The 24,268-nt window shown below is 36.1% G+C and overlaps 1 protein-coding gene across 2 annotated transcripts in view; it reads left to right on the top strand.

Moving 5' to 3' along the window:
- The window catches only part of MSR1 (macrophage scavenger receptor 1), a 73,405-nt gene that overhangs the window by 19,197 nt on the left and 29,940 nt on the right, over nt 1-24,268 (top strand). For both annotated transcript variants that reach the window (XM_008146257.3, XM_054720324.1), the window contains 4 exons: nt 2,680-3,092; nt 5,191-5,377; nt 15,435-15,515; nt 21,619-21,708. In XM_008146257.3, the coding sequence (XP_008144479.3) occupies nt 2,680-3,092; nt 5,191-5,377; nt 15,435-15,515; nt 21,619-21,708 (771 nt within the window). The remainder of the gene's footprint in view (nt 1-2,679; nt 3,093-5,190; nt 5,378-15,434; nt 15,516-21,618; nt 21,709-24,268) is intronic.

Here is a 24,268-nt window from a genome sequence, read left to right as displayed (position 1 = left end):
AATATAATTCTCTCCCTAGGACTTCACACAAGTCCTAAAAGCTTGTCTCCTTTAAATGTGAAATAGAAAAGTAAAAAAAAATGCCATCTCTCCAATGATAGTGAGATAAATGAAGATCTGAAAATAGGAACTCTTGCGTTCTTTACCTAGATTTATGATACAGAATTAAACATTCTTAAAAAACGTAGGGATCAAATTAGTTCTCATTCAGAATTTGGGGAAATAAAAACGGTTTTGTTTTTAAATATATTAGTAAAATGTAACCTTTATTATCAGTCCATGTTGAACTTGATGTCAAATAAAAACATTTGGTCATATGACATTTTGTTCAATCAGGTGTCTCTCTTATATTGTGAACAAGAGTTGCTTTACCCATATAATATAGAAATTGTTTCAGTATAAGTAAAATTACATGCTTGAATAATTATGTCCATATGCCTAGTAAAATAAAGTACAGAGATTACTGTACTCATTGCAATATGGAACTTCCTCCAGTTTTTGTATTACACAATATTTATTGCCTCTAATTATCAATGATGTGCATATAGATGCACAAGTCACAAACAGATAATCCAAAATATTAACAATAACAAAAAAGCTGAAACTTGCCAAAAGCTTATTATGTGCCAGGATGTATTCTAAAGATTTCACATAAAATAGCTCATTTAATTATTTGAACACTGACTAGTAGTACCCAATTTATATAGAAGTGAAATAAAAGCATTGACACCTTAATTTGCCCAAGGTCACAATTTGTAAAGGAAAGAGCAAGAATTGCTAACCCAGTTCTAATCCAGAACCTGAATTCTTAACTGCTAACTAAAAAAAAAAAATACTATAAAGGGAAAATTTTAAGGGACAACTTTGAATTTCAGTCTATCTTATTCCTAGTGTTTTATACTTAGTAGGTGCTTAATAAATAAAGCATAGCATTGACGAATTCATTAATGAGGCTGTCAATCCAAAAATTACTCCCCACACTTAATTTAATAAATGGGATAAAATCTTAGTAAGAAATATACTTTTTTTTTGTCCAACTTATTGATAAATTAAGAATTATAAAATTATGCACACTTAAAATGGCCTTTGTTGTGGATCATATAAAAATGTAGTCACATTTACCTTAATTGTAAAGAGAATGTAACTAGGAAAATAGGATATAATGTGTGTTTCTAAAAATTGGGATTTAAGTGCATATACTATATGCCTTATCTCATTCATCCTTAGCACCACTGTTGAGATAGTTACTATTTCTAGATCTTTGTGAGGACTTAAGCAAGGAGAAAATAAGTAACTTGCCCAGAGTAACCCAGCTAATAATGAGGAGTAGAGCTAGATTCCAGAATCAGGCAACTTGACCCTGTGTAAACAACAATGTCTTCTTTATATAACAGGTACCCTGAGTTAAGGGTGGAAACTAAATGTTTTTTCATGTGTTATTTCATTTAATTCTCAAAACCCTATAAAGATGATACTATTGCTATATCATCTTTACTCAGAAAACTGACAGATCAGGTATAGCTGATTATGTAGATATATTTTAAACTATGTGAAGTTATTATTTTTATTGCTTAATAATGGTCAGATATGGAAAAATTTATATAATAAAACAAATATAAGTAAAGGACATATATATGTAGATAAAAGGTATAAATGATGGAGAAAAATATATAGAGATATGGAAAAACAAGAAAATCTTAACCATCACTGGTTAGTGGTAAAATAATATTTAATGTTTTCTTTATTTTGTATAAATATATAATTTTATCTGCAAAGTTAATGCTTTTCATTTTTTTGAAACTGTAAACATATTATATTGCTCTAGATATTTCAGAAGGATAATTAGCTTGTTTAGAGAATATATGTCTATTTGGAAGTACATATCCTCAGCTCTGTATGTCCCCAAAATATGATCTTGCTTTTGTAATAATAATATGATAATGAAAACTGAGAGTCATATTTGATATACATACACCAAAATGTTATCATTTAACTTGGAAGAGATTAATGGTAAATAGTTTTTTCTTATTATTCATCTTCTCTAAATTTTTGCTGTGGATATATATTTCATAGTAGACAAAGACTAATCTTAGAAAAATAATACCTTTTAAAGTAAGAATATTATTTGCCCAATTTTTTGTTCTACCAACTATAAATTAGGCCTGTGTAAACTGAAAATGACAATTCTTTGCCAGCTTAATGATAGGATGAGGAAGATGAAACAACAATTTATTATACAGTAAATAACACCAATACTTCTACTTTAGAAACTGTATTGTTATTATCATTTATCTTGATAAGAACTAATATATTCAACATGCTAACTTCAGATACTCTGTTATCTCATTTTATCTTAATGACAGACCCAAGGAGTAGGGTACAATGCACTTTATAATCTGTGGAATCTCTCTTACTGGGAAAGCCAAATGCAATGGTCTAGGAGATTCTTATAAGCAGCAATTCAAAAAGAATGGCTTAATCCTGGAATAAATTCTAAAGTAAATTGGGAATAGGAGACTATCACCTTCTCAGCAATATACCTACTGTGGTTCATACATGTCTATTTAAAATAAATACCTGATTTGGGATAGCATTTAGAATGTTAGAATGGGATGATATACTGGTATGCATCTAAGGAGCCAGGCCATGACTCTGCTTATTTTTACTTTAAATACGTAGCTCAACTCCTAAAATGGGAAAGGAAGAATTGCACAGTTGGTTCAATTAATGGCAATGATTCATCTCAGAGTCTCATGGGAAAAGGAAATGACCGTGAAGAGGATATAAAATTTCGAGAAGTTGTCACAGGAAACCTGAGCAGCATGGAGAAAAGAATCCAGTATATTTCAGATACACAAGCCAATCTCATAGATTCAGAGCGTTTCCAAAATGTCAGTGCAATGACTGATGAAAGATTTAATGATGTTCTTCTCCAACTGAGAACCGTGGCTTCCTCAGCCCAGGAACATGGAAATGAAATAGATGAAATCTCCAAGGCATTGATAAGTCTGAACACCACATTACTTGCTTTGCAGCTCAGTATTGAAACACTGAATGGCAAAGTCCAACAGAATACAGTTAAACAACAAGAGGTAAGAACTTTCCTATTGGAAGGCCACATGCTGACACTGAATTCATTTAGCTCCTATCTCCTCAGAGGAACAGATCATTATAAACATTATAAACCCTGATTGAACATCATCCTACCTACCCAGATTCCATTCAGAATCTTACCAGGTCTCAATCTAGTTCCTTTTCCAGATTCCCAGCAAAAAAGAAAATATTTTTCCATTGGATATAGCCTCTCAAGGTATTTTAGTATCATAAAACCTGGTATAGTATCTCTTGTGGCTGCCTAAACCAATTATGATTTTTAGATTACCTTAGCAGATCTGGAGAGGTGGGCACTCTGTAAATTTTACAATAGACCCCCCATTTTTTTTATCCTCATCCTTTACATGGATAACCTAAAAAATCTAGTTTAAAATAGTTACTTTGTCACTCCCAGGAAGTATACATAACTTTTATGTGTAAATTAACTATAATTTAAAAATCAAAATTTGAATAATATATTACATGTATTATAATAGCATCAAATATACAAGACAAAAGAGCAAGATATATTCTAGACCAATTGTCAGCAAAAGTTTCTTTTTAAAGGGTTAGATTTAGCTTTGGGACTACATGGTCTATGTCAAAACTGCTCAACTCTGTGATAAAAGTAGAACAGAGAAACAAAACATTATCAAAATAGATTAAAAGGTTTGGTACATCAGCAAGAGAAAAGGCCAATGCACAACGGAAAACCAAGAAAATACTTGAAAGGAAAAGTAATAAAGAAAAATATAAAAAAAATTATGATTTGGTATTTAACCTTATCATAGTTTGAAAAGCAAATTAAGTATCAAGAATTTATTGTGTCTACTTTTACTCTGCCAAGTTAAATATATTAATAATGCCAATAATTTAGGTGCAAAAAGTAGGCACTAATGTACAATTAATAAGATTTTAAAATGATATCAACTGTTTGGATGACAGTGTGAGAGTATTGAACAAAAAATTTAATATTTACACACTTGGATCAGATTCACTTTCAGGAAGCTGTCCTATAGAAACACACACATATATGTAAAATGATGTTCAGCCCAGCCAGTGTGGTGCACTGGTTGAACGTTGACCTATTGACCTATGAACCAGGAAGTCATGGTTCCAATCCCAGTCAGGGCACATGCCCAGGATGCGGGCTTGATCCCCAATAAGGGTCATGCAGGGAGCAGCCGATCAATGATTCTTTCTCATCATTGATGTTTTTATCTCTCCTTCTCCCTCTCTGAAATCAATAAAAAATTTTTAAAAGATGTTCATTATAGCATTATTTAAAGTTGTAAAATATGTGCAGCTCACAACTCTAATAGGAATCAAATAAACTATGAAAAATACATACAGTATACTTACACTAAATTATTAAATATAAGGCAGCCTCTAAGTATTATAATAAGTAAATATATCATTGAGTAAAAAATTAAATATATTATTGAGTAAAAAATTAAAGCATGTCCCAGATCAAACAAGTACTATCTCGCTTGTTCACAATCTCAGGTATATAAATGCCATTAAAATCAAAATAATAATGAAATCTCAAATACAGAGGCAATGAAAATTAAAAAGATATTGTTAATATGCTAGTTGAGATTGTATTGAATATGAAAAGCAATCCTGAATTTTCATTTCCACTGGGAAATATGGCATTAAACTTTGTTACTGATATAAAACGATTATATATTCAAATCTGTCAAATTCACAGAATTGGAATACTAAATTTCACTATAAGTACAGTATAAAAAAGCTTTACTTCAGATAAATTAAAAATCATATCACAAGTGTTTTAAAATTATTTGTCTTTTGACATCTATATATTTGGAAATAGAAGAATACCTTAGATATATTCAACTAAGGTGGGAGCAGGGCAGAGGGTGTGAATATTCAGCTGTTCAGTCAAAAGAGGAAATGCTTCAAAACCAAAGAATTAATCTTTTAAAATAGTTCTCTAATTTTTGTAGTCTTATTCCATAATATTCTTGTAATATTATATGTATTTTTTAAAAACCTGGCTTCCAGGGTTTCTTAAGCTTACATATTTTATCAATAATGGTGTAACAAAAATTGTGGATGCTTGCTTATGCTTCACAGGAGATGAGTAAATTAGAGGAGCGTGTGCACAATGCATCAGCAGAAATTATGTCTATGAATGAAAAACAAGCACGTTTGGAAGAGGAAATAAAAGGAGAAGTGAAACTATTGAACAACATCACCAATGATCTTAGACTGAAAGATTGGGAACATTCTCAGACACTGAAAAATATCACTTTAATTCAAGGTAAAATAACTCCTCTTTCTTCCAGAAAATTATATATTAAAATGTAATGATACACATGAGATTTGATCTCCAAAATCCTATGACTTAAAATAGTTTTGAGCATACATTTACTACAAATATCTATAGAAAGAAATCTTCAGATCATATTAGGACATGGTAAGGTAACAGTATCCTGGTATCCTTTAAATAGAAAGGGTAAGTTCTAATGAGTCATTATCCCAAGTTTTCTGTAAGGCACAAAGTTCTCTCTCTGTCTATAAATCAAGCTTGTTAATTCTCTTTTTCAAAACTTCCAGATTCTTTCTTATGTTTTACCCTATTGTATTATTAATTAGAAAAGTCTTTGAACTCTCCAAAATAAGTGAATTTGTCCATTTATTTTTAATTGGTTTGTAAAGCAAGGTGAATTTGCAAATTAATATTTTTACACTAGTTTCTAATTAATTAATTGTTAGTATTTTTCATATTTACTTTCAACCTTTTGGTAGTCTTTTGTTTAGGTTCGTCTCTCACAAAGAACAAGTCCCAGAAGACTATATAGAGTACATTTTTGCTTCCAATGCTCACAATTCGGAAAAAGTAAATAATGTATATTTATAGATATATACATATGCAGTAAGAAAACTTATATTTAAATGCAGGTTAATGTGACACACAAAGTTCATATTATCTTTTTAAATATTTATCTTTGAAATGGAAGTAGATGAATGAGTCAGGTAGAATGTAGATTAGATACCTATTTTTTGGATTGCAGGGATGTTCTCTTTATTACTCTGCAGTATAGCTTACTTATAGAAAACACGTATGTATTCTTTATTACATTAAAATAGATAATAAAAAATTTCAATTAATCAGCTTTCTAACAATTAGACAACTACACTTTAGATTTCAAATAAAGATCCTAAACTTTACAAATCCAAATCTAAATCATTGATTCTTGAGCACCCCACTCTATCCACCCCCAAATCTGTTGCTTTCCCAGTCTTATCTGTTTGTTGTATCATTGTTCAATTTGTTACTCTCAGACATCTTGGAAACTATCTTTGATATTTTCCTCTCACTCTCTACATCCAATCCATCTATGTCCTGTTAACTCACAATATTTCAAATAAAATTCATTTTTACTGTCTCCTTTGCTACTATTCTAATTCAAGCAACTATACTCCAGTTTGATGTACTCCATCAGCTTCCCAATTGTTTGGCCTAACTGTACTCTTAATTCATTCTACATAATTTAGAGCAAAAGAGTGCTATCAAAAAATGTCATTATCCTGGCTGGGGTGCTCAGTGGTTGAGAGTTGGCCCATCTACCAGGAAGTCATGGTTTGATTCCAGGTCAGGGCACATTCCAGGTTGCTGGATCAATCCCCAGTAGGGGGAATTGCAGAGGGCAGCTGATCAGTATTTCTCTCATTGATACTTATATCTCTCTATCTCTCTCCCTTCTTTTCTCTCTAAAATTAATAAAAACATATCCTATATAATAAAAGGCTAAGATGCAAATTGACCGAATGGTGGAACGACCAGTCGCTATGATGCGCAATGACCACCAGGGGGCAGGCGCTCAATGCAGGAGCTGCCACCTGGTGGTCAGTGCGCTCCCACAGCACCACTCAGCCAGAAGCTGGGCTCAATACTGGTGAGCGCAGTGGTGGTGGCGGGAGCCTCTCCTGCCTCCGGGGCAGTGCTAGGGATGTCCGCCTGCTGGCTTAGGCCTGCTCTCTGAGAGCGCAGGCCAGGCTGAGGGGCCCCCCCCCCAAACCCAAGTGCATGAATTTTGTGCACCGGGCCTCTAGTCTATAATAATAAAAGTGTAATATGCTAATTAGATCAGACCCCCTTCTGGGCAACCTTCTGGATGAAGCCAGGGCTGTGAGGGAAGCCCCGGTCCTGGGTGACTGCCTGTGGCTGGAGGGAAGCCCAGGTCCCGGATGCCAGAGGCAACCTGGTGCTGGCAGCCGGGAGAAGGAAGGCCTACTCTTGCACAAATTTCGTGCATCAGGCCTCTAGTTTAAAAATATTGCTAGACCTTTCCTCTCAAGCTAAGATGCTCCAAAGAAAATCTAAATTTCTACTTGGTCTGGCACCCATCTCCTTATCTGCACTTATTTTCTAATTTTCACTCTGTCTAGCTTAGAAATCTGGAAGAATGAAAATGCCATTAAAAGGTGTGAGTTAAGCCCTGACCCAGTGGCTCAGTTGGTTGGAGGGTCCTCCCATACACCAAAAAGGATTCCTCATCAGGGTACATACTTTAGATTGCAGATTCGGTCCCCAGTCAGAGTGTGTGTGTGAGGAAATAAATCAATGTTTCTCTCTCACATCCATGTCTCTCTCTCTCTCTCTCTCTCTCTCTCATACACACCCACACACACACACACACCAATAAAAACATATTCTCATGTGAGCATTTTTTAAAAAGTGTAAGTTAGCCGAAACCGGTTTGGCTCAGTGGATAGAGCGTCGGCCTGCGGACTCAAGGGTCCCAGGTTCGATTCTGGTCAAGGGCATGTACTTTGGTTGCGGGCACATCCCCAGTACGGGGTGTGCAGGAGGCAGCTGATCGATGTTTCTCTCTCATCGATGTTTCTGACTCTCTGTCCCTCTCCCTTCCTTTCTGTAAAAAATCAATAAAATATATGATTTAAAAAAAGTGTAAGTTAATAAGGAGGAAGTGCTAGTTTCACTTGTTGCTATCTAGAATGAGCAGTAGACTCTGTCTTGAAATGTCCTTCTCTTACCTCTCCAATTTTTCTTAGCTCCACTCAAAATCACCTTTTTAGAGATAAGTTCCCCCTCATTCTCATGCTTCTCTCCATCTCTATATCTTTACTTACTTTAAGTTCCTCATAGTACTTATTGCTATATGAAATTGTTTTCCACTTTCATTTGCTATTGGTTTATTATATATCTTTCAATAGAATGTGAACTCCAGGAAGTTGAATCTTGTCTTGACTGTCTTTTCTAGCACGTGTTAGAGCACCTGGTATATAGTAGGTGAGCAACTATATATGTGTTGAATGAATAAGTGAAACTAGTACTTTTATTTCTTTTCATTTTTAGTACTATCTTGTCAAGTTACACTTTATAATGGCAATAGCATTCTTCCAAGTTTCCAAGATAGAATATTTAATTGTTTTTTATTCTTTCTCCCAAGGATATTAGTTCTTATGTTCTACCCTTTATATGCTTGTGTAAACTGTTTTTATCACTGCTCTGCCAGACTATTGAAATAGTCTCCCAATTATTTCCTGCCTCAGTCTTTCACACTATAATCCTTTCTGCATTCTTGTTAGAATGCAGTGTTCTTGAAGGGAACCTAGATTACAAAAAGCCTTTCACTGTCTCCTCATTAGACATATATGTCTCTTTTTAGCATTGAAGGTATTCTGTAATGTGTTTCTTAACTATTTCTTAATGTCTCATGCTCTCCTTTTCTCTTTTTAATCCCAAATATTTCAATTGCTTTTACTGTAATTATAACATACCCAATACTTTCATACATCCTGCCTTGGGTCTTTTCCTTCACTTGAAATAATATATTTCCTCTTCTATTAGTATCTGAAAATATCTACCATTCAATGTCCATCTAATATGTGAGCTCTTACATGAAGCCTTCTCTAGTTCCACCATAGTAATACTATTGCTGACATTTATATTTTGCTTAATATTGAACAATAAGTATTTTTTCACATGAGTATTCTTAATATGATCCAATATAATAAAAATGTAATATGCAAATGGTTGTTATGCCATGAAGCGTAATGACCGACCACGTAACGACCGGATCACAGATCATCAGGAGGGTGGGGCAGCAAGCTACAAGCGGGCAGTGGAGAGCCATAGGAGGAGGCAGAGCAGCAAGCTATGAGGGAGGGTGGGGGGACAGAGGGAGCTACAGGAGGGTGGGGCAGCGGGCAGAGAGCTACAGGAGGGGGCAGGGCAGAAAGCTATGAGGGGTTGAGGGGCAGAGGGAGCTACAGGAGGGCAGGGCAGTGGACAGAGAGCTACTGGAGGGTGGCCACGAGCTACTGGTGAGCTATTGGTGCACGGATTCGTGTGCAGAGCTACTAGTTGTCATATATAAAAGTATCTCATATTACCTTATAGTGAAATGTTAGGTCTTCTTGGAAACAATAAGTTCCTTAAAATGAAGGACTATTTCTACATTCTTTATAGCATCTTGCCATAAAATACATTTATAAATACATATTTATTAAACTACAACCCAGAGATATATATTGTATAAATTAGTGAGTTTTTTATCATTTGTGGGTTGTAGGACCATATCATTACTTTCTGTCCTTTTCTTTATATTAACAATTGCTAAATAACTATAAAGATAAAAGAAATAAAGATGTTTTAATACATTTCTCAGCTAATTATAGTAAGTAGAGTTTAAAGGACTAAATTATTAAAATGGTAAACAGAGTTTGGTAGAGAGTGGGGGACAACATGATTTAAAGTTGGTGAACACTGAGGCAGGAAGCTAAGAGAAGTAAAATATGTCTCAGTAGTGAAAAAAGATAACATAATGCTCACTTAGGAAAATTTTAATGTATTTTCCAGCATCTAAAAGCACCAAATAAATATATTTCATGGTAAGGAAGAAGAATAAGCAATTGATTGTATTTAAATTTAGAGATTTGTGTTCAATTAATTATTGGAATTTAAAAATATATTGACGTGTCTTTAGCCACTATAAAGGAAAAACTAATCTCAGGAATAATGGAAGAACAGATGTCAAAAATGAAGTCAATTAAATTTGGAATACTCTATCCTAGGATGTCAGGAAAGAAGGGTTCTAGCTCTGGTTTTACCCAATTAGCTTTAAGGTCTTGAATAACTCACTCTCTCTGACCCTCTATAAGTATGTTTGACTTAACAATCTTTTAAGGCTTTTCCAGATTAAATATATCTAAGTCAGTGAGTATGAACACTGGAAGAATACAAAAAAGGGGGGCAGGTGTAAGTAGTTAGAGCCTACTTAAGATTTGAACTCATTATGAGGCAAGATTGAGAACAAAGTAAATAATTTATTATAATAATTAGGACATGAAACATAACTGGAAATTTCGGCAGATATTAGTGCTATATTATCGTCAGAGGATTTAAAATAATGATATGCCTGGGTTTGCTCTGCAGTAAACTGCATAATGTTGATCTATAATATATATGATTACTGAGTGTTCTAAATAAGTACATTTCTTGGGCTTATGTAGAAATCTCAGTTTTCCTTTTTTTAAAAAAAATTATAGAGAAGGAGCTAAATAGTGGATTTTTTATGTGTGTTCTATAAAGGGAATTGTTTATGAAACATTTTTGCTATAGCATTTAATAATTGTTCCTGTAACTTTGCAGTTAGGAGGTATAAAAATGAAGAAAAAATAATGTGAATGCTTATAGCTTTTTGAACTAGAGCAAATAATGTATTTTGACTTATACCAATCTAGTTTTCTTTGACATATGCTAGCAAGGGAGTTGACAGGTAGCATTATTTCCATTTATTTATGCACATAGGTAGTTATTGATGTGATTATGGAACAGAATTTTGAGAGGCTAAATAGTAACTCAGAACAAAGAAGGTGACTACAATAGACTCTAAGTCTCCTAATTTGAAGATCTTCATTCTTTTTTTTCCATAACATGGCAGAGTAGATTGCTACATTTCTTTATGGTTGAGTTGGAGACATATAATATCTAGATCAATAGATAGATAGATGATAGATAGATAGATAGATAGATAGATAGATAGATAGATAGATATAGAGATATACAGTTTTTAAGCTGACTGAAGGATATCTGAGGGTGAAATATACAAAATACTTTCAGACCAGATTACAAAATATCTAGAATCGTCAGCTGAGGGATGATGGGCATGTGAACTGCTAGAGATAGAAAGGAGAGCAGTTTTGGAAAGTAGCATGATAGCATTATGTTGACAATGTTTTCAAAAGTTCTATGCAAGAAGCTAAGAGAAAAGTGGTTTATGATCTGTGTACTTTTATATGTTCAAACTATTTAAGACACAAAACATTTATTTAAATATTACCCACATTTTGTTCATAGCAATAGAAGAGATATAACAATGGCTAAAAGTAAAATATAATATAGTGACTGACATTAATGTTATATGAAGAATAAGATAACAAAAAAGTAGCATCTGACACACCTAGTTAAAACTCTTTAAGTGAAACATTAACCTGGTTTCCTTACTTTGAGATTCAGATACCTGGTATCAGGTGATTATTGTTGTCTTTGTTGTTTAAAGAAATGCCTTTATTTACTTACTGTTTAAATTATTTTTTATTTTTCAGTTGTCAATCAATATTATGTTAGTTTCAGGTATACAGGATAATGGTTAGACTTTTATGTAACTTATGAAGTGATCCCCTGATAAGTCTTCTACTACCCACCTGACACTGTACACAGGTATTACAACATTACTGACTGTAGTCCCTCTGCTGTACTTTACATATTCATAACTATTTTGTAACTGCCAATTAGTATCAGTATTATTACATTAAAATAGAAAGAGGAGGATTTTTAACTCAGAATTTTATAAAATAACATGTTTTTTTCCAGTATACTTATTTATTTAAGTGTATATGTATATATATTTTTCCCATCACCTTTTATCCCCCCATCCCCTCATTTACCTTCACCCACATCCTTCCCTCCATGCAACACTGCACTGTTGTCTGTGTCCATTGAGTTCTTTCTCTTTTTTTTCTCTTCTGCTCAATCCCTCCACCCCTCAACCCCCATCTTCCCTGCCAAGCTGTCAGCCTGCTTTCTGTCTATGAGTCTGTCTCTATTTTGCTTGTTAGTTCATGTGAGTGAAATCATATGGAATTTGTGCTTGGCTTATTTCACTTAGCATAATGTTCCTTATGATTGAACTAATGCTCCAACCTTAGAGCTGTATGCAGTTACTATACATAGTTACATGCAAAATAACTGAAAGGATAATTAGTGATTATGAAGTTCATTTCTTTCTTACCTCAGAAATGGTGAAAACTCTTCATTTCAGAGGCTAAGAGCCTAGATCTAGTCTGTATGTCCTTCGTTTCCTGTCTCACACATTCTAGTTTTCCCTGAAATGCCTGTGTCTTGCTTTAGAGGCTGAATCACTAAATCAAAGTTTTTGCTTGTCCACTTTTTTCAAAACAACAACACCATCCTTGGGTACCATGGATTTCTTCCTTTCAATTTGATCAGCAAAACTCAGGCTGCAAATTGAGTCTTTCTGTCCTGCTTGCCCCTCCATCATCACGGTGTGGAGAGTGACCTGCTGCTGTGTGCATGGTGGGAAGTTAAACTCCCTTTGTTGGGAAGAACTGCATTTCACATAGATTAGGAGATGCACACAGATCCCCACTGATATAATAGTAGAATCACATTTCTTGTGGAACATATAAATATATGTTTCCACCAATAAGCTATAGCTTAGGAGAATTTGCTAGTTAATTACTTAATGCCCAGTAATATGTAGTTTGCATGACGATTATGTGAAAAAATGTGCAAAAATGGACAACATATACACAAATACAAGAAAAATGTACAGGGCTGTTCTCTTAAGATGATAAAATTATAAATTATATTTTTCTCTCATGTCTTTTCTAGGTTTTTATATTTTCTAGAATAAATAGAGTTGCTTTTGTAATGAAAACAAAATAAAACATTACTGTTCAATGTTGCATATGAAAAAAAAAGGACAATGTACAATTGAGAAAAACAATGATATATGAAAACTGAGTAATCAGGAAAGGAAGGTTCCAAAACACAAGTTATACCTTAAAAAAATGGAACAGATCAGAAAAATAGAAACAGAAACAAGGACTTCAAAAGAAACAAAGGAAATGGATGAATATACTTACTCATGAAATAATCTTTACCTATTTATGTGGCCACCTCTTAGAATTCTTCCATTGTTACATCTCCAAACCTAATTAGAATTTGTAAACAAACCACTCTAACCAATGATGCTAAATGTAGTTGTGTGTTGTCCTTGGGCTTTGTATGTGGCCGAACCATAGCAATTGAAAATGCCTCTTTTAAAACATCATTTTGTTATTCTACTAGTGGCCTGGTGCAGGGATTCATGCACATTGAAAGAAAATTAATTAGAAGAAATATTTTAAAAATATATATTTTATTGATTTTTTACAGAGAGGAAGGCAGAGGGATAGAGAGTTAGAAACATCGATGAGAGAAACATCAATCAGCTGCCTCCTGCACACCTCCTACTGGAGATGTGCCTGCAACCAAGGTACATGCCCTTGACCAGAATTGAACCTGGGACCTTTCAGTCCGCAGGCCGACGCTCTATCCACTGAGCCAAACCGGTTAGGGCTAGAAGAAATATTTTAATATCGCTATTCGCCCTTTTAATAGAAGTGTCAACCAAATTCACGATCGACAATGACAGATCGAAACACACACGTGCAATTGATGCCAGCGAGAGCTTTATATGTATTGTGCATGCACAAGTCAACGTTTATTTTTAAATTGCCAGTGCATGTTGTCTGTACCAGCGGTTGGTCGGACAGACGGACAGTCAGGTCACTTAGCCTTTTATATATATAGACTAGAGGCCCAGTGCATGAAAATTCGTGCACTTGGAGGGGGGGTGGTCCCTCAGCCCAGCCTGTGCCCTCTTGCAGTCTGGGACCCCTTGGGGGATGTCCACCTGCTAGCTTAGGCCCACTCCCAGGGTGGGGGAGGGATCAGGCCTAAGCTGGCAGTTAGACATCCCTCTGGCAGCCTAGAATCCCTGGGCCTAAGCCATTAATCGGACATCCTTAACGCTGCTGCGAAGGCAGGAGAGGGTCCTGCCACCGCCACTGCGCTGGCCAGCCATGAGCCCGCTTCTGGCTGAGCAGTGCTCCCCTTGTGGAAGTGCACTGACCACCAGGGGGCAGCGCCTGCATTGAGTGTATGCCCCCTGGTGGTCAGTGTGCATCATAGCGACCAGTCGTTCCTGGTCAGTCCACCTTTAGGGTCAATTTGCATATTACCCTTTTATTATATAGGATAGGATGATGCATCTGGTTTGTTTCTTCCTCTTGGAGCTGAAAAGAAAATTGCTAAGTGTTTTGCTTTACAGGTAGGGAATAGTATTTTTGCCCTGTGCACTCTGTATGGAAGAGCGAATACTAGTAGGATACCTTTAGGTTCTAAAGACATGCTCAGTACCATCATTCTAAAGAAGTGATCACCATGTATCTTATATCTGTTTTACTGGGCACAGAAAATTCAAATGACTGTATTAGTGTTGCTCTAACTCAGTACTCAGGGACATATTGAAAATTGGGTGAGGCCAAGTAGTCATTAATATTCCCTGCAACCCCTCCAATTAGATAGATAGATAGATAGATTGATCTATTTCTATCTAAGGATCCTACTTAATATTTTACTTGATAAACTATTCATTTTCACCTGCCTGCCATTCCCCACATCTCTCCCACTTACCCAGAATTTTCTTTCATGTCATTCTACTCAGTGTTCAAAATATCCTGCAAATCCCACTCCCTCAATAAAGCCTTTTCAAATATTGCTACCCATGCTGATCTGAACCTATCAAATACCAGAGTTTGTCACTTTCAACATTGTTTAGTTTGTCTAGTATGTGTGGTTTTGTTTCCCTTGAGGGTATCTGTCATGAGTTATAAGTCCTTACTTATAGATTTCCTACACAATATGGAACTCAATACAGTGAAATGTGCCAAGCATGTGCACAATACTACTATGGGTTTGTGCCATCATTGACTCATTGTCTCTTCTCTGCCCCTAGCTTCTGAGAACCTGGAAAAGTTCTAGGCACTCATAAATATTTATAGACAATTAGGTTGTCTAATTTAGGGCTGGCTCATTTTTACCAGTATAGGGCATTGCATATCACAATATGGGTATGCTTCAGTCTTATTTATTCTGCATTATTGTGTAACAAATAACAAACTCAGGATTTACTTATACAATTATCTTAACAAATGACAAGTTCATTTTGCCTATGTTTTTAAAACTGCAATCAGTAATTATAATTTATTTTTTAAAGGGCCTCCTGGACCCCCAGGTGAAAAAGGAGATAGAGGCTTCGTTGGAGAACCTGGTCCACCAGGCATTCCAGGTCTAATGGGTATGATAATAGAAACCTCTTAGTCATCTACACGTCAATGTATGTGCGCAGTGTGTATGCATTGAAGGGCACATTACCTGTTCCAGCAGCCTAATCACTATAACGTACTGAGTGGCAAACACTGATTTGGAAGAAAGTTAAACACTTTAGCCAGAGCAACCACATGGAGTGTTTCATAAACCTCATAAATGTAGGGAGGCTCTCTGTTCCACGGGCTGCAGACAGTGTATGGCAGTGATCTAGCTTTAGATCACATGTGAAGGAGAACATGAAATTCATCTTCACTTTGAATATATTTGCAAGTTACCTGGTTTTTAGGATACAAAAATATTCATTACTATAAGTCAAAAGCAAGTTCGCTTATGTTCCTTGTACAGCCCTTAAGTGGAATTACATCTGCATAAACCTACGAAATCTCAATGTAAACATTGACTGGAATGCAGGTGATTTTTTCTGTGCTGTCAGACATTCTCTGTATTTTAGTTAGAGCACAACTGTTTCAAATGATTTTTCTCTGTCTATGTTGTAATCTTGAAAGCAATATTTTGAAAGAAGATAGTAGAAGACAGAAAAGGCGAAAGAGCATAAACTTTCTTTGCTCTCAAGAAAATAAAGAAGACAGTAACAATAACATGATTGTCATGTTATTCTTGGCTAGAAATCAAATACCCACATGCTTTTTGAAAGTGGGGAGCATATTGCATGGTCTAATTATAACTAGATAGTTTGTGCAGACAAAAGTGTCTAAGTATCATGTATTTCATCTTATTTTTCTGTCTTCTGATTATGTGAAATACTCTTTTTTTTTCAATCAATGTATTGACCACCCCGGGTGACATCAGAAAAATAATTTTAAAAAATGAAAAGCATGGATTTTACACCTGCCTGACCTTTACATCATTGTGTTTAAAAAGCCACTATATGAGGTTTTTGTGGGAAAAGTTTAAAAAATCATTTAAAAAAATACCTATTATATATCTAATGGGTTGTTTGTGTGCCTTTGAAAGTACTGTCAGGTAAGATTCTTTATTCAGAAAAGTCTTTCTACTTGACTAGCATTAAGCAGATCTAATAATGGTGCATTAATGGCATAAGCGGGTGAAGTAACCAGTAGTAGTAAGCTGCCGGAGCTGCTATTGTCAGAGGCCTGTCAGCTCCTCCATCACAGAGTACAATTGTCACAGCTTTATAATTCAGCCATAAAAGTGGAGAATGGGTTACAACTTGCCCTGCAAAGCCTCATCGGGGAGCATCTTCTGCAGCTCTTTCTGAACTATGGATGCATGAAACACAAAGAAGGATTTACAAGCCTCAGCTCTAGTTAATACCATAAACAGATGCCATGGCAAAGCTGCTTTGATTCTTGTAGTGAGGGCTTAGTCTATTGCTGTTGGTTCTGCTCATTTACACAAATAGGCATTATCCAGGCCCTCATAACAGATAACAGAAAGATTTCATTTGTTTGGGTGAACTCTTTTAATATATTTTATTTGTTTTTCACAGAGAGGAAGGGAGAGGGATAGAGAGCTAGAAACATCGATGAGAGAGAAACATCGACCAGCTGCCTCCTGCACGCCCCCTACCGGGGATGTGCCCGCAACCAATGTACATGCCCTCGACCGGAATCGAACCCGGGACCTTCCAGTCTGCAGACCAACGCTCTATCCACTGAGCCAAACCAGTTTCGGCGAGGTGGACTCTTTTAGATAGTTAGGCCACCACTTGGTTTGGTGTACTGTAGCAGAAGTACCCAAGTCATCAGGCATCTATCTCTCTTAATGAATTCCTCCTTCCTTAATTGCTGCATTCTGTTTTGTCCACTGCCAAATTGCCTAACTGGCCATACTTGGTACTGGAATAAAGAAGTTAAGAATATATAATGGACTGTCAGGATAATTCTACTTCCTGATTTGAGCAAGTTTATTAAAATTCCACCTATACATCTAATGAAACCACTAAACTCAGCTTGACAAAGTCCAAGTCACTTAAACTCACACCAATAATATGAAAATCTGAGAAACTTAAGTAGTTATGCTAGTGGTCTTAAATAATACCATCACAATTTTACTCATGTACAGGGTGGATATTATGCTAAAATATGCTTTACCTCAAAATAATACGATATAAATTTATTTCAGAGTGTCATTTCCTTGGAGGTATGCCAGGGAGAATGACCTATTATTGCCTTTTACTCGAGATACTATTCTTTCCCTGTGCTGGTGCTTTATAAGCCTTTGTGGATCCCGTGCTCAGAAATACAGTTTCTGCCTTCACAGAACTTACAGTATGATAAGTAATTATATAATGGTGATGAATTTCATGACCAGGGATTCCTGATCTCACATGAGCTTTTTGGGGGCCACTTTTAGGGAAATTTCACCATGTCGGGAATGCTTGGAAGAACACCTCCTAGTTCCTAAAGAAACCTCTTGGTAGCCATTTAATGGACCGTTTCTTCCCATTGTGGGACCACAAGGGTGCCTGACCTGTATGCACAGGAGGTACGACCTTCATAAGATGCCTTGAGAGGGAACCAAAGACTCCTTGGCTGCAAAATTCTCAACCACTGGGGCTGTTAACTTGTCTTATGTGGTCTGTATTTTCCACCATGGATCATGCCTCTGGAGGAGAAAGGAACACTATCCTCATGTTGGATATTGGAGTCCAGGAACCATATTCTATCAAACTTTATTTCCAGGCATGTCTTTATTCCAGCCCACTCCTACTGCCAGACTGACCTGGAGAGGCCCCGCCTCAGGCTTCCTTAGGGCAGTGCTTGCTAAAATATACATGTTGTGCCAATGAATTTAAAAAATGGCACTGCTAACTATGTACATACACTAAATAAAACTAAATTTAGCAACCTTCACAAAAGGCGGGTGAAATAATAATTATCCTATCTAATAAAGAGTGAATATATAAATTGACTGTCATGCCATCACAAAGATTGTGGCTCCTATAGCCACAAGATGGTGGCGCCCAGTCCCCTTAGCCCCGCCAGAGTCCCCCAGTCCTTTCAGCCCAGCCGGGGAGGGGGAGTGGCAGACGTACAGTGCGGCCGGACCCACCCTCAGCCTCCCAGCTGCCCAGGGCCAGCCCGAAGCGCAGGCAAGCCTGGGATGGTGGCTGCCCAGCCGACACCCGAGGCTCAGGCAAGCTTTGGATATCAGCTTCCCAGCCGCTTAGGGCCAGCCCGAGGTGCAGGCAAGCCTCGGATATTGGCTGCCCAGCCGCCCAGGGCTGCCCGAGGCTCAGGTAACCAGGGCAGGCCAAGGCTTGTGCTGCCGGCAGTGGCAGTAGCAGAGGTTTGATGGGGGCATCGCCTTCCCCTGATCGCCATGGTTGCCTCCCACCCCTGAGGGCTCCCAGACTGTGAGAAGGGGCAGGTCGGGCTGAGGGACGCGCCCCCCCCCCCCCCCCCCCCGCCCTCCAGTGCATGAATGCACTGGGCCTCTAGTGTTATTATAAAGAAGGGGGAGGAGGAGGAGGAGAAGAACCAACACAAAGCATTTATCATAAGGCAGGCACTTTTTCTAAGTGTTTTATATTAATTAGCTCTTTTAATAATCACATCAAGTTTGTGATATGGGGACAAATATATACAATTTTATAGATGCCAGGAAGGTTAAGTGGCCTGCCAGAAATTAAGCAGCAGAGCCAGTATTTGAACCCAGATGGACAGGACTGCAGGTTCCGTGTTCTTAACCAGTCAGCTAGACCACAGAAAGAAGCCAGAATGGAGAGCTGGGGACCCAGGATGTGTGAATCATGGTCAGACCAGTGTTACATAAACAATGGGATCTCTCTATCTTCTGTTCCTGCCTCTATAAAAATGACAGATTTAAAAAAAAAATGAGGGGTAAGGCCCCTTGAAAGATTTCATAGCTGAGATTCTGTGTAAAATGTACTTGTATTGCCTGTGGATTAGAAGCAGGTGCCAGACCCTTTCCCCTTGCTACAGATTATTGCAGAAAATTAGTTAATTGCTACCTGAAAGGCTCAGAGAATCTGGTCTCTTGGAATAAAATTCAATAGTGGTGCTTATATGTAGGGGTCACATTTTCAGACATCATTAAACAAACCATTGGGCTATATGGAGTTGGCTTAAACATCCCATAATAGAGGCCTCTCAATTGAGTAATTTCTAGTATCACAGGTGCTTTACTAGTATTTATGGATTCATTTGTTCACTTATTGAAAAGGTAACATAATCTCTGGTTGAACAGCTGTATTCTGAAGATCATTCTGATGTACTCAGTGGGCCATCATTGGAGAGGCTCTTTCTGATCCCCAGAGGCATTCTCTATTACATTTCTTTGTTTTCCTAAAATTTTAATGTCCAAAATTATCTTCTATATTTATCTGTTAACTTTGGTACCATCTGTCTCCACACTGGAAGATCTGTTTGGATAAGAGCCTTTGTAATTCCAGAGTGGGCAGGGACTGGAACAATGTGCATGCTCAGTATATTATTGCTGCATTAATGGAGAAAATGGTCAACATGGGAGTCACCAGTGAGTGGCACTCTATAAAAAGTGGAGAATGTTCTAAGATAAATAAAAAAGAAAGTTCAGATTCAGTTTTTATTTGTAAATTTGACAGACAGATCTTAATACTTGCAAGTACAAAGGTCTGACGGCCTTGCTTGGAGAATGAAGAAAGGTATAAATATTAACCTATCAGCCTGTTTTGAGAACTTATGTTAGGTCTTTTTTAGGCTGTATGCTATGTATATAACCATATATATGCATACTGTGTATATACACTATATATATATATATGTATGTACACACATATATGTATGTATGTATATATATGTAAATGTGTATATATAAATATATCTATATATGTGCATATATATAGCAGTATATATATCAACATATATAACTTAGTATATATTAACATATATAACATATATTAACATATATAACATAGTATACATCAATAATATATCAACATATATAACATAGTATATATTGTATAATTAATAAAATAGAGATGTCCTGGCTTTACTAATATTTCTAAACATATTTTATCATTTTATTGCTTTGAATATCTGCTTAATATCTGTTGAAATCCAAATTTTACACAAGGTTGAATAATATTTCTTAACTAATTATAATAATATACTTCTTAAACTGAATACTAGTATTTCTTAGAGAACAGTTAGCCCAAATTTAGGCTTCTATATGAATGAACCTTAAGAAAATATTTTTAATGAATTAAATATGCATAAGCACTGCCTCCTGGAACTTGTAAACTGGTGGCAGTATATTAAGAGATTGACATTGGCAAGAGATTTATAATCAGTTTTTCATAATATGCTTCCCAATGTGCTTCTGGGAACTGATAAACACACCTAAATGGTGTTTTTACCGTAACTTATCTCAAGCTACTTGACTTCAGATGGAATATTTTATCCCACAGGGAAATATTTGTTTTTATATGCAGTTATCACAGTCAACATAGCAGGTTAGGGTAAAAAACAACAACTATTTGTTTGCCTGTGTGTGTGTGTGTGTGTGAGTGTGTGTGTGTGTGTGTGTGTGTGTGTGTGTGTGTGTGTGTGTGTGTGTGTGTGTTTGTAGTTCCATTGTTCTTCTGGATTACAATGGAATATTTAAAAACAATTCCATGAGAGCTAGAGTAATCATTCCAGAACTAGGACCCCGATTTTTAAAAATAAATACTCTTTGATACTTCTCATTGCTTGAGCTGTGCTTTTTCTGGGCCAAATCTTAAGACTTCAATTTTCAGCTTATACATTTAAAAGTTATCATTATAGTTACAGCAAATCCTGCCATTTGAAGATTCCTGATTAGATAACATAAGCCCTCTGGTTAAAATGCCAACACTTTTTTCCCCTGATATGTTTTTATTTGTAATAACAATGTTATTTATTGAAAACCTACAATGTACTAAGTACACTAATGTTACTACCTACTGTTTAGATGGAAAATGGGTATTTCTACTTACTGTTTAGATATAGTATATGGAATTTTAGGAAATATGCTTTTATTTGGAGATTCACCTATATCATATTCATTAATGAAACTATATTGTTTCATTATACTAATTTTCTTTTTATTCATTAACCATGCAGGTCCTCCAGGTCTTAAAGGTGATCGGGGATCGATTGGCTTTCCTGGAAGTCGAGGATTCATAGGACCAGCAGGGAAGACTGGGAGGCCAGGTATTATGATAATTGTATTTTCTTCATAGAATATGTAAAATAAATACTGGATCATAGGTATTTTTTCAGCTTCTTACATAACAATGGTCATCACAGTATGAATAGTAGCACTCAAATGCAATACATTTAGTGGTCTGAAACATTTTGAAACTGATTATTATTCTCCTGAGGAAAGTTTCTATGTCCCGAAGGGAAATAGTTAAAAAACAACAACAACAGGATTTATAAACTCCACACAACCATAAATCACCATGAAGAATGGTATCTATTTTAGAACAAAGAGAGTGGAAAGACTGGCAAAGACAAACAAGCAAAGTACAAATCTTCCTTTAACTAACACCAGCCAAACCCTCTTAAGGTATAGTTAGCAAAATACAGATGAGTCTGAAATTCTATCCTATGCAAGATAAACTGCCTGCTATTACATATTACTACTTAATAATCAACATTACTCATGTCCTTTAAGATTTACATACATGATTATATTATTTCTAGTCCTTACACTAGCCAGTAGCTTAAACTTGAATTACTAACTTTACACAGACATTTAGACTTGAGCAGGTTTATTTTTTCCTAATTTAAATTATGACCAAGAGAATATGATCTTTATTATTTAAAAAAATAGTGTATTTTTTAGAATAGTTTTAGGTTTGTAGAAAAATTGTACAGAAAATATATACTTTCCATATACCACCACCACGAATAGTTACCATTATTATTTTTATTTTTTAAATATATTTTTATTGATTTCAGAGAGGAAGGAAAGGGGGAGAGGTAGAAACAAAAATATCACTGATGAGAGAATCATTGATGGGCTGCCTCCTGCACACCAGCTACTGGGGATCGATCCCGCAACCTGGGTATGTGTCCTGACTGGGAATCTAACTGTGACCTCCTGGTTCATAGGTCAAAGCTCAAAAACTGGCTGGGCCAGTTACCACTATTATTCATAACTTGCCTTAGAGTGGTGCATTTGTTACAAATGGTAAACCAATATTGATACATTATTACTAATTAAAATTCACAGTCTACATTAGGGTTCACTCTTGGTGATGTTCATCCTATGGGTTTAGATAAATGAATAATGGCATGTACCCACCATTATAATATCATACAGAGGAGTTTTACTGTCCTAAACATCCACTATTCCACCTACTCATCTTCACCCAGTTGCTCCTGAACCACTGATCCTTTTGCTACCTCCATACTTTTACCTTTTCCAGAATGCCATATAATTGGAGTCAAACTATATGTAATCTTTTCAGAGTGGCTTATTTCACTTAGCAATTTAAGTGAATGCATTTAAAGTTCTGCATATCTTTTTTGTGGCCTGATAGCTCTTTTTAACACTCAGTATATTCTATTGTATGCATGTACTGTAGTTTATTTATCCATTCACCTATTGAAGGATATCTTACTTTCTCCCCAATCTTGGCAATCATGAAAAAATATGCGTTAAACATACATATGCACATGTTTGTGTGAACCTAGAAGTGCAATTGCTGGATTGCATGGTAAACTTGTGTGTAGCTTTGTAAAAACTGACAAACTGTCTTCCAAAATGACTGTACCATTTTGCATTCCCACCAAGTGAATGAGAATTCCTGTTACTCCAGATCCTCAGGCATTTGGTGTTGTTCGTGTTTTGGATTTTAGCAATTCTAATAGGTACATTGAGGTATTTTTGTCACTGTCAGTGTTTATGGACTGTCAATGGCATGAGGCTTAGAGGAAAATCAGCGGGCCACAAATAAGCAACCTACACTGTCTCCACCAGAGACCTGAGTACCTGAATGGTGTATTTAGGTACCGACCATCTCTCAAACCATCCAGTTTTAATCAGGCCTTTTTGTCATCCTGGGAAGAAGTGTTTGTTCATTTGTTAATTTGTTGGAAATTATCTGCATCACTCAGGAATTGTGAATTTCCTATATGACAATTTGGGTTCAGTAGAAAAGTTTTTAAAAAATCTTAAATTTGAAAAAAAAAATTCAAAGCTATTTATAGATTCCAAGACAATTCAAAATAATTCTGTGAAGTGAGAAAACATATTTTATCTGTGAAACGGAATTTTTGGACTGGAACACACAGTATTCCCCCTGGGCAGAATGGTTCCGGGTTTTTTGTCTGTGGAAATCGAAGAATGAAAACCATGGACGGAAGGTGGTATAGCAAAGGTGGAAATTTATTGAAGAACAAGTACAGATTCCCAAGTGGGGAAAGATTCTCACAGCACAGACTCCCACATGGGGAGGGGGAAAGAAGAGTCCCACTGAGTTCCTTTTCCTAAAGGCTTATAAAGGCCGCAGATCTTGGTGCCTTGATATCCCCTCTGAATGGTCACTATTTCCTTGGACTGGTTACTATAGTAACTTCTGAGTTCAAAGGTCAACCTCACAGGGGACATATGAGGTTCTCTCCCCCCTCCTTCCTTATTGTTTTCCTATTCCCTTTGGGCTTTCTTCTTCTCCTTCTGAATGAAGGGCTTCTTCCTCTTTATTTTGTAAATATAAACCTTTTGCTGTTCCCAGCTCCCTCATTCTTTGGAAATGTACCTGTT

This window comes from Eptesicus fuscus, chromosome 8, assembly GCF_027574615.1.
Source record: "Eptesicus fuscus isolate TK198812 chromosome 8, DD_ASM_mEF_20220401, whole genome shotgun sequence".
Lineage (NCBI taxonomy): Eukaryota > Metazoa > Chordata > Mammalia > Chiroptera > Vespertilionidae > Eptesicus > Eptesicus fuscus.
This window is presented reverse-complemented; position numbering and strand designations above follow the sequence as displayed.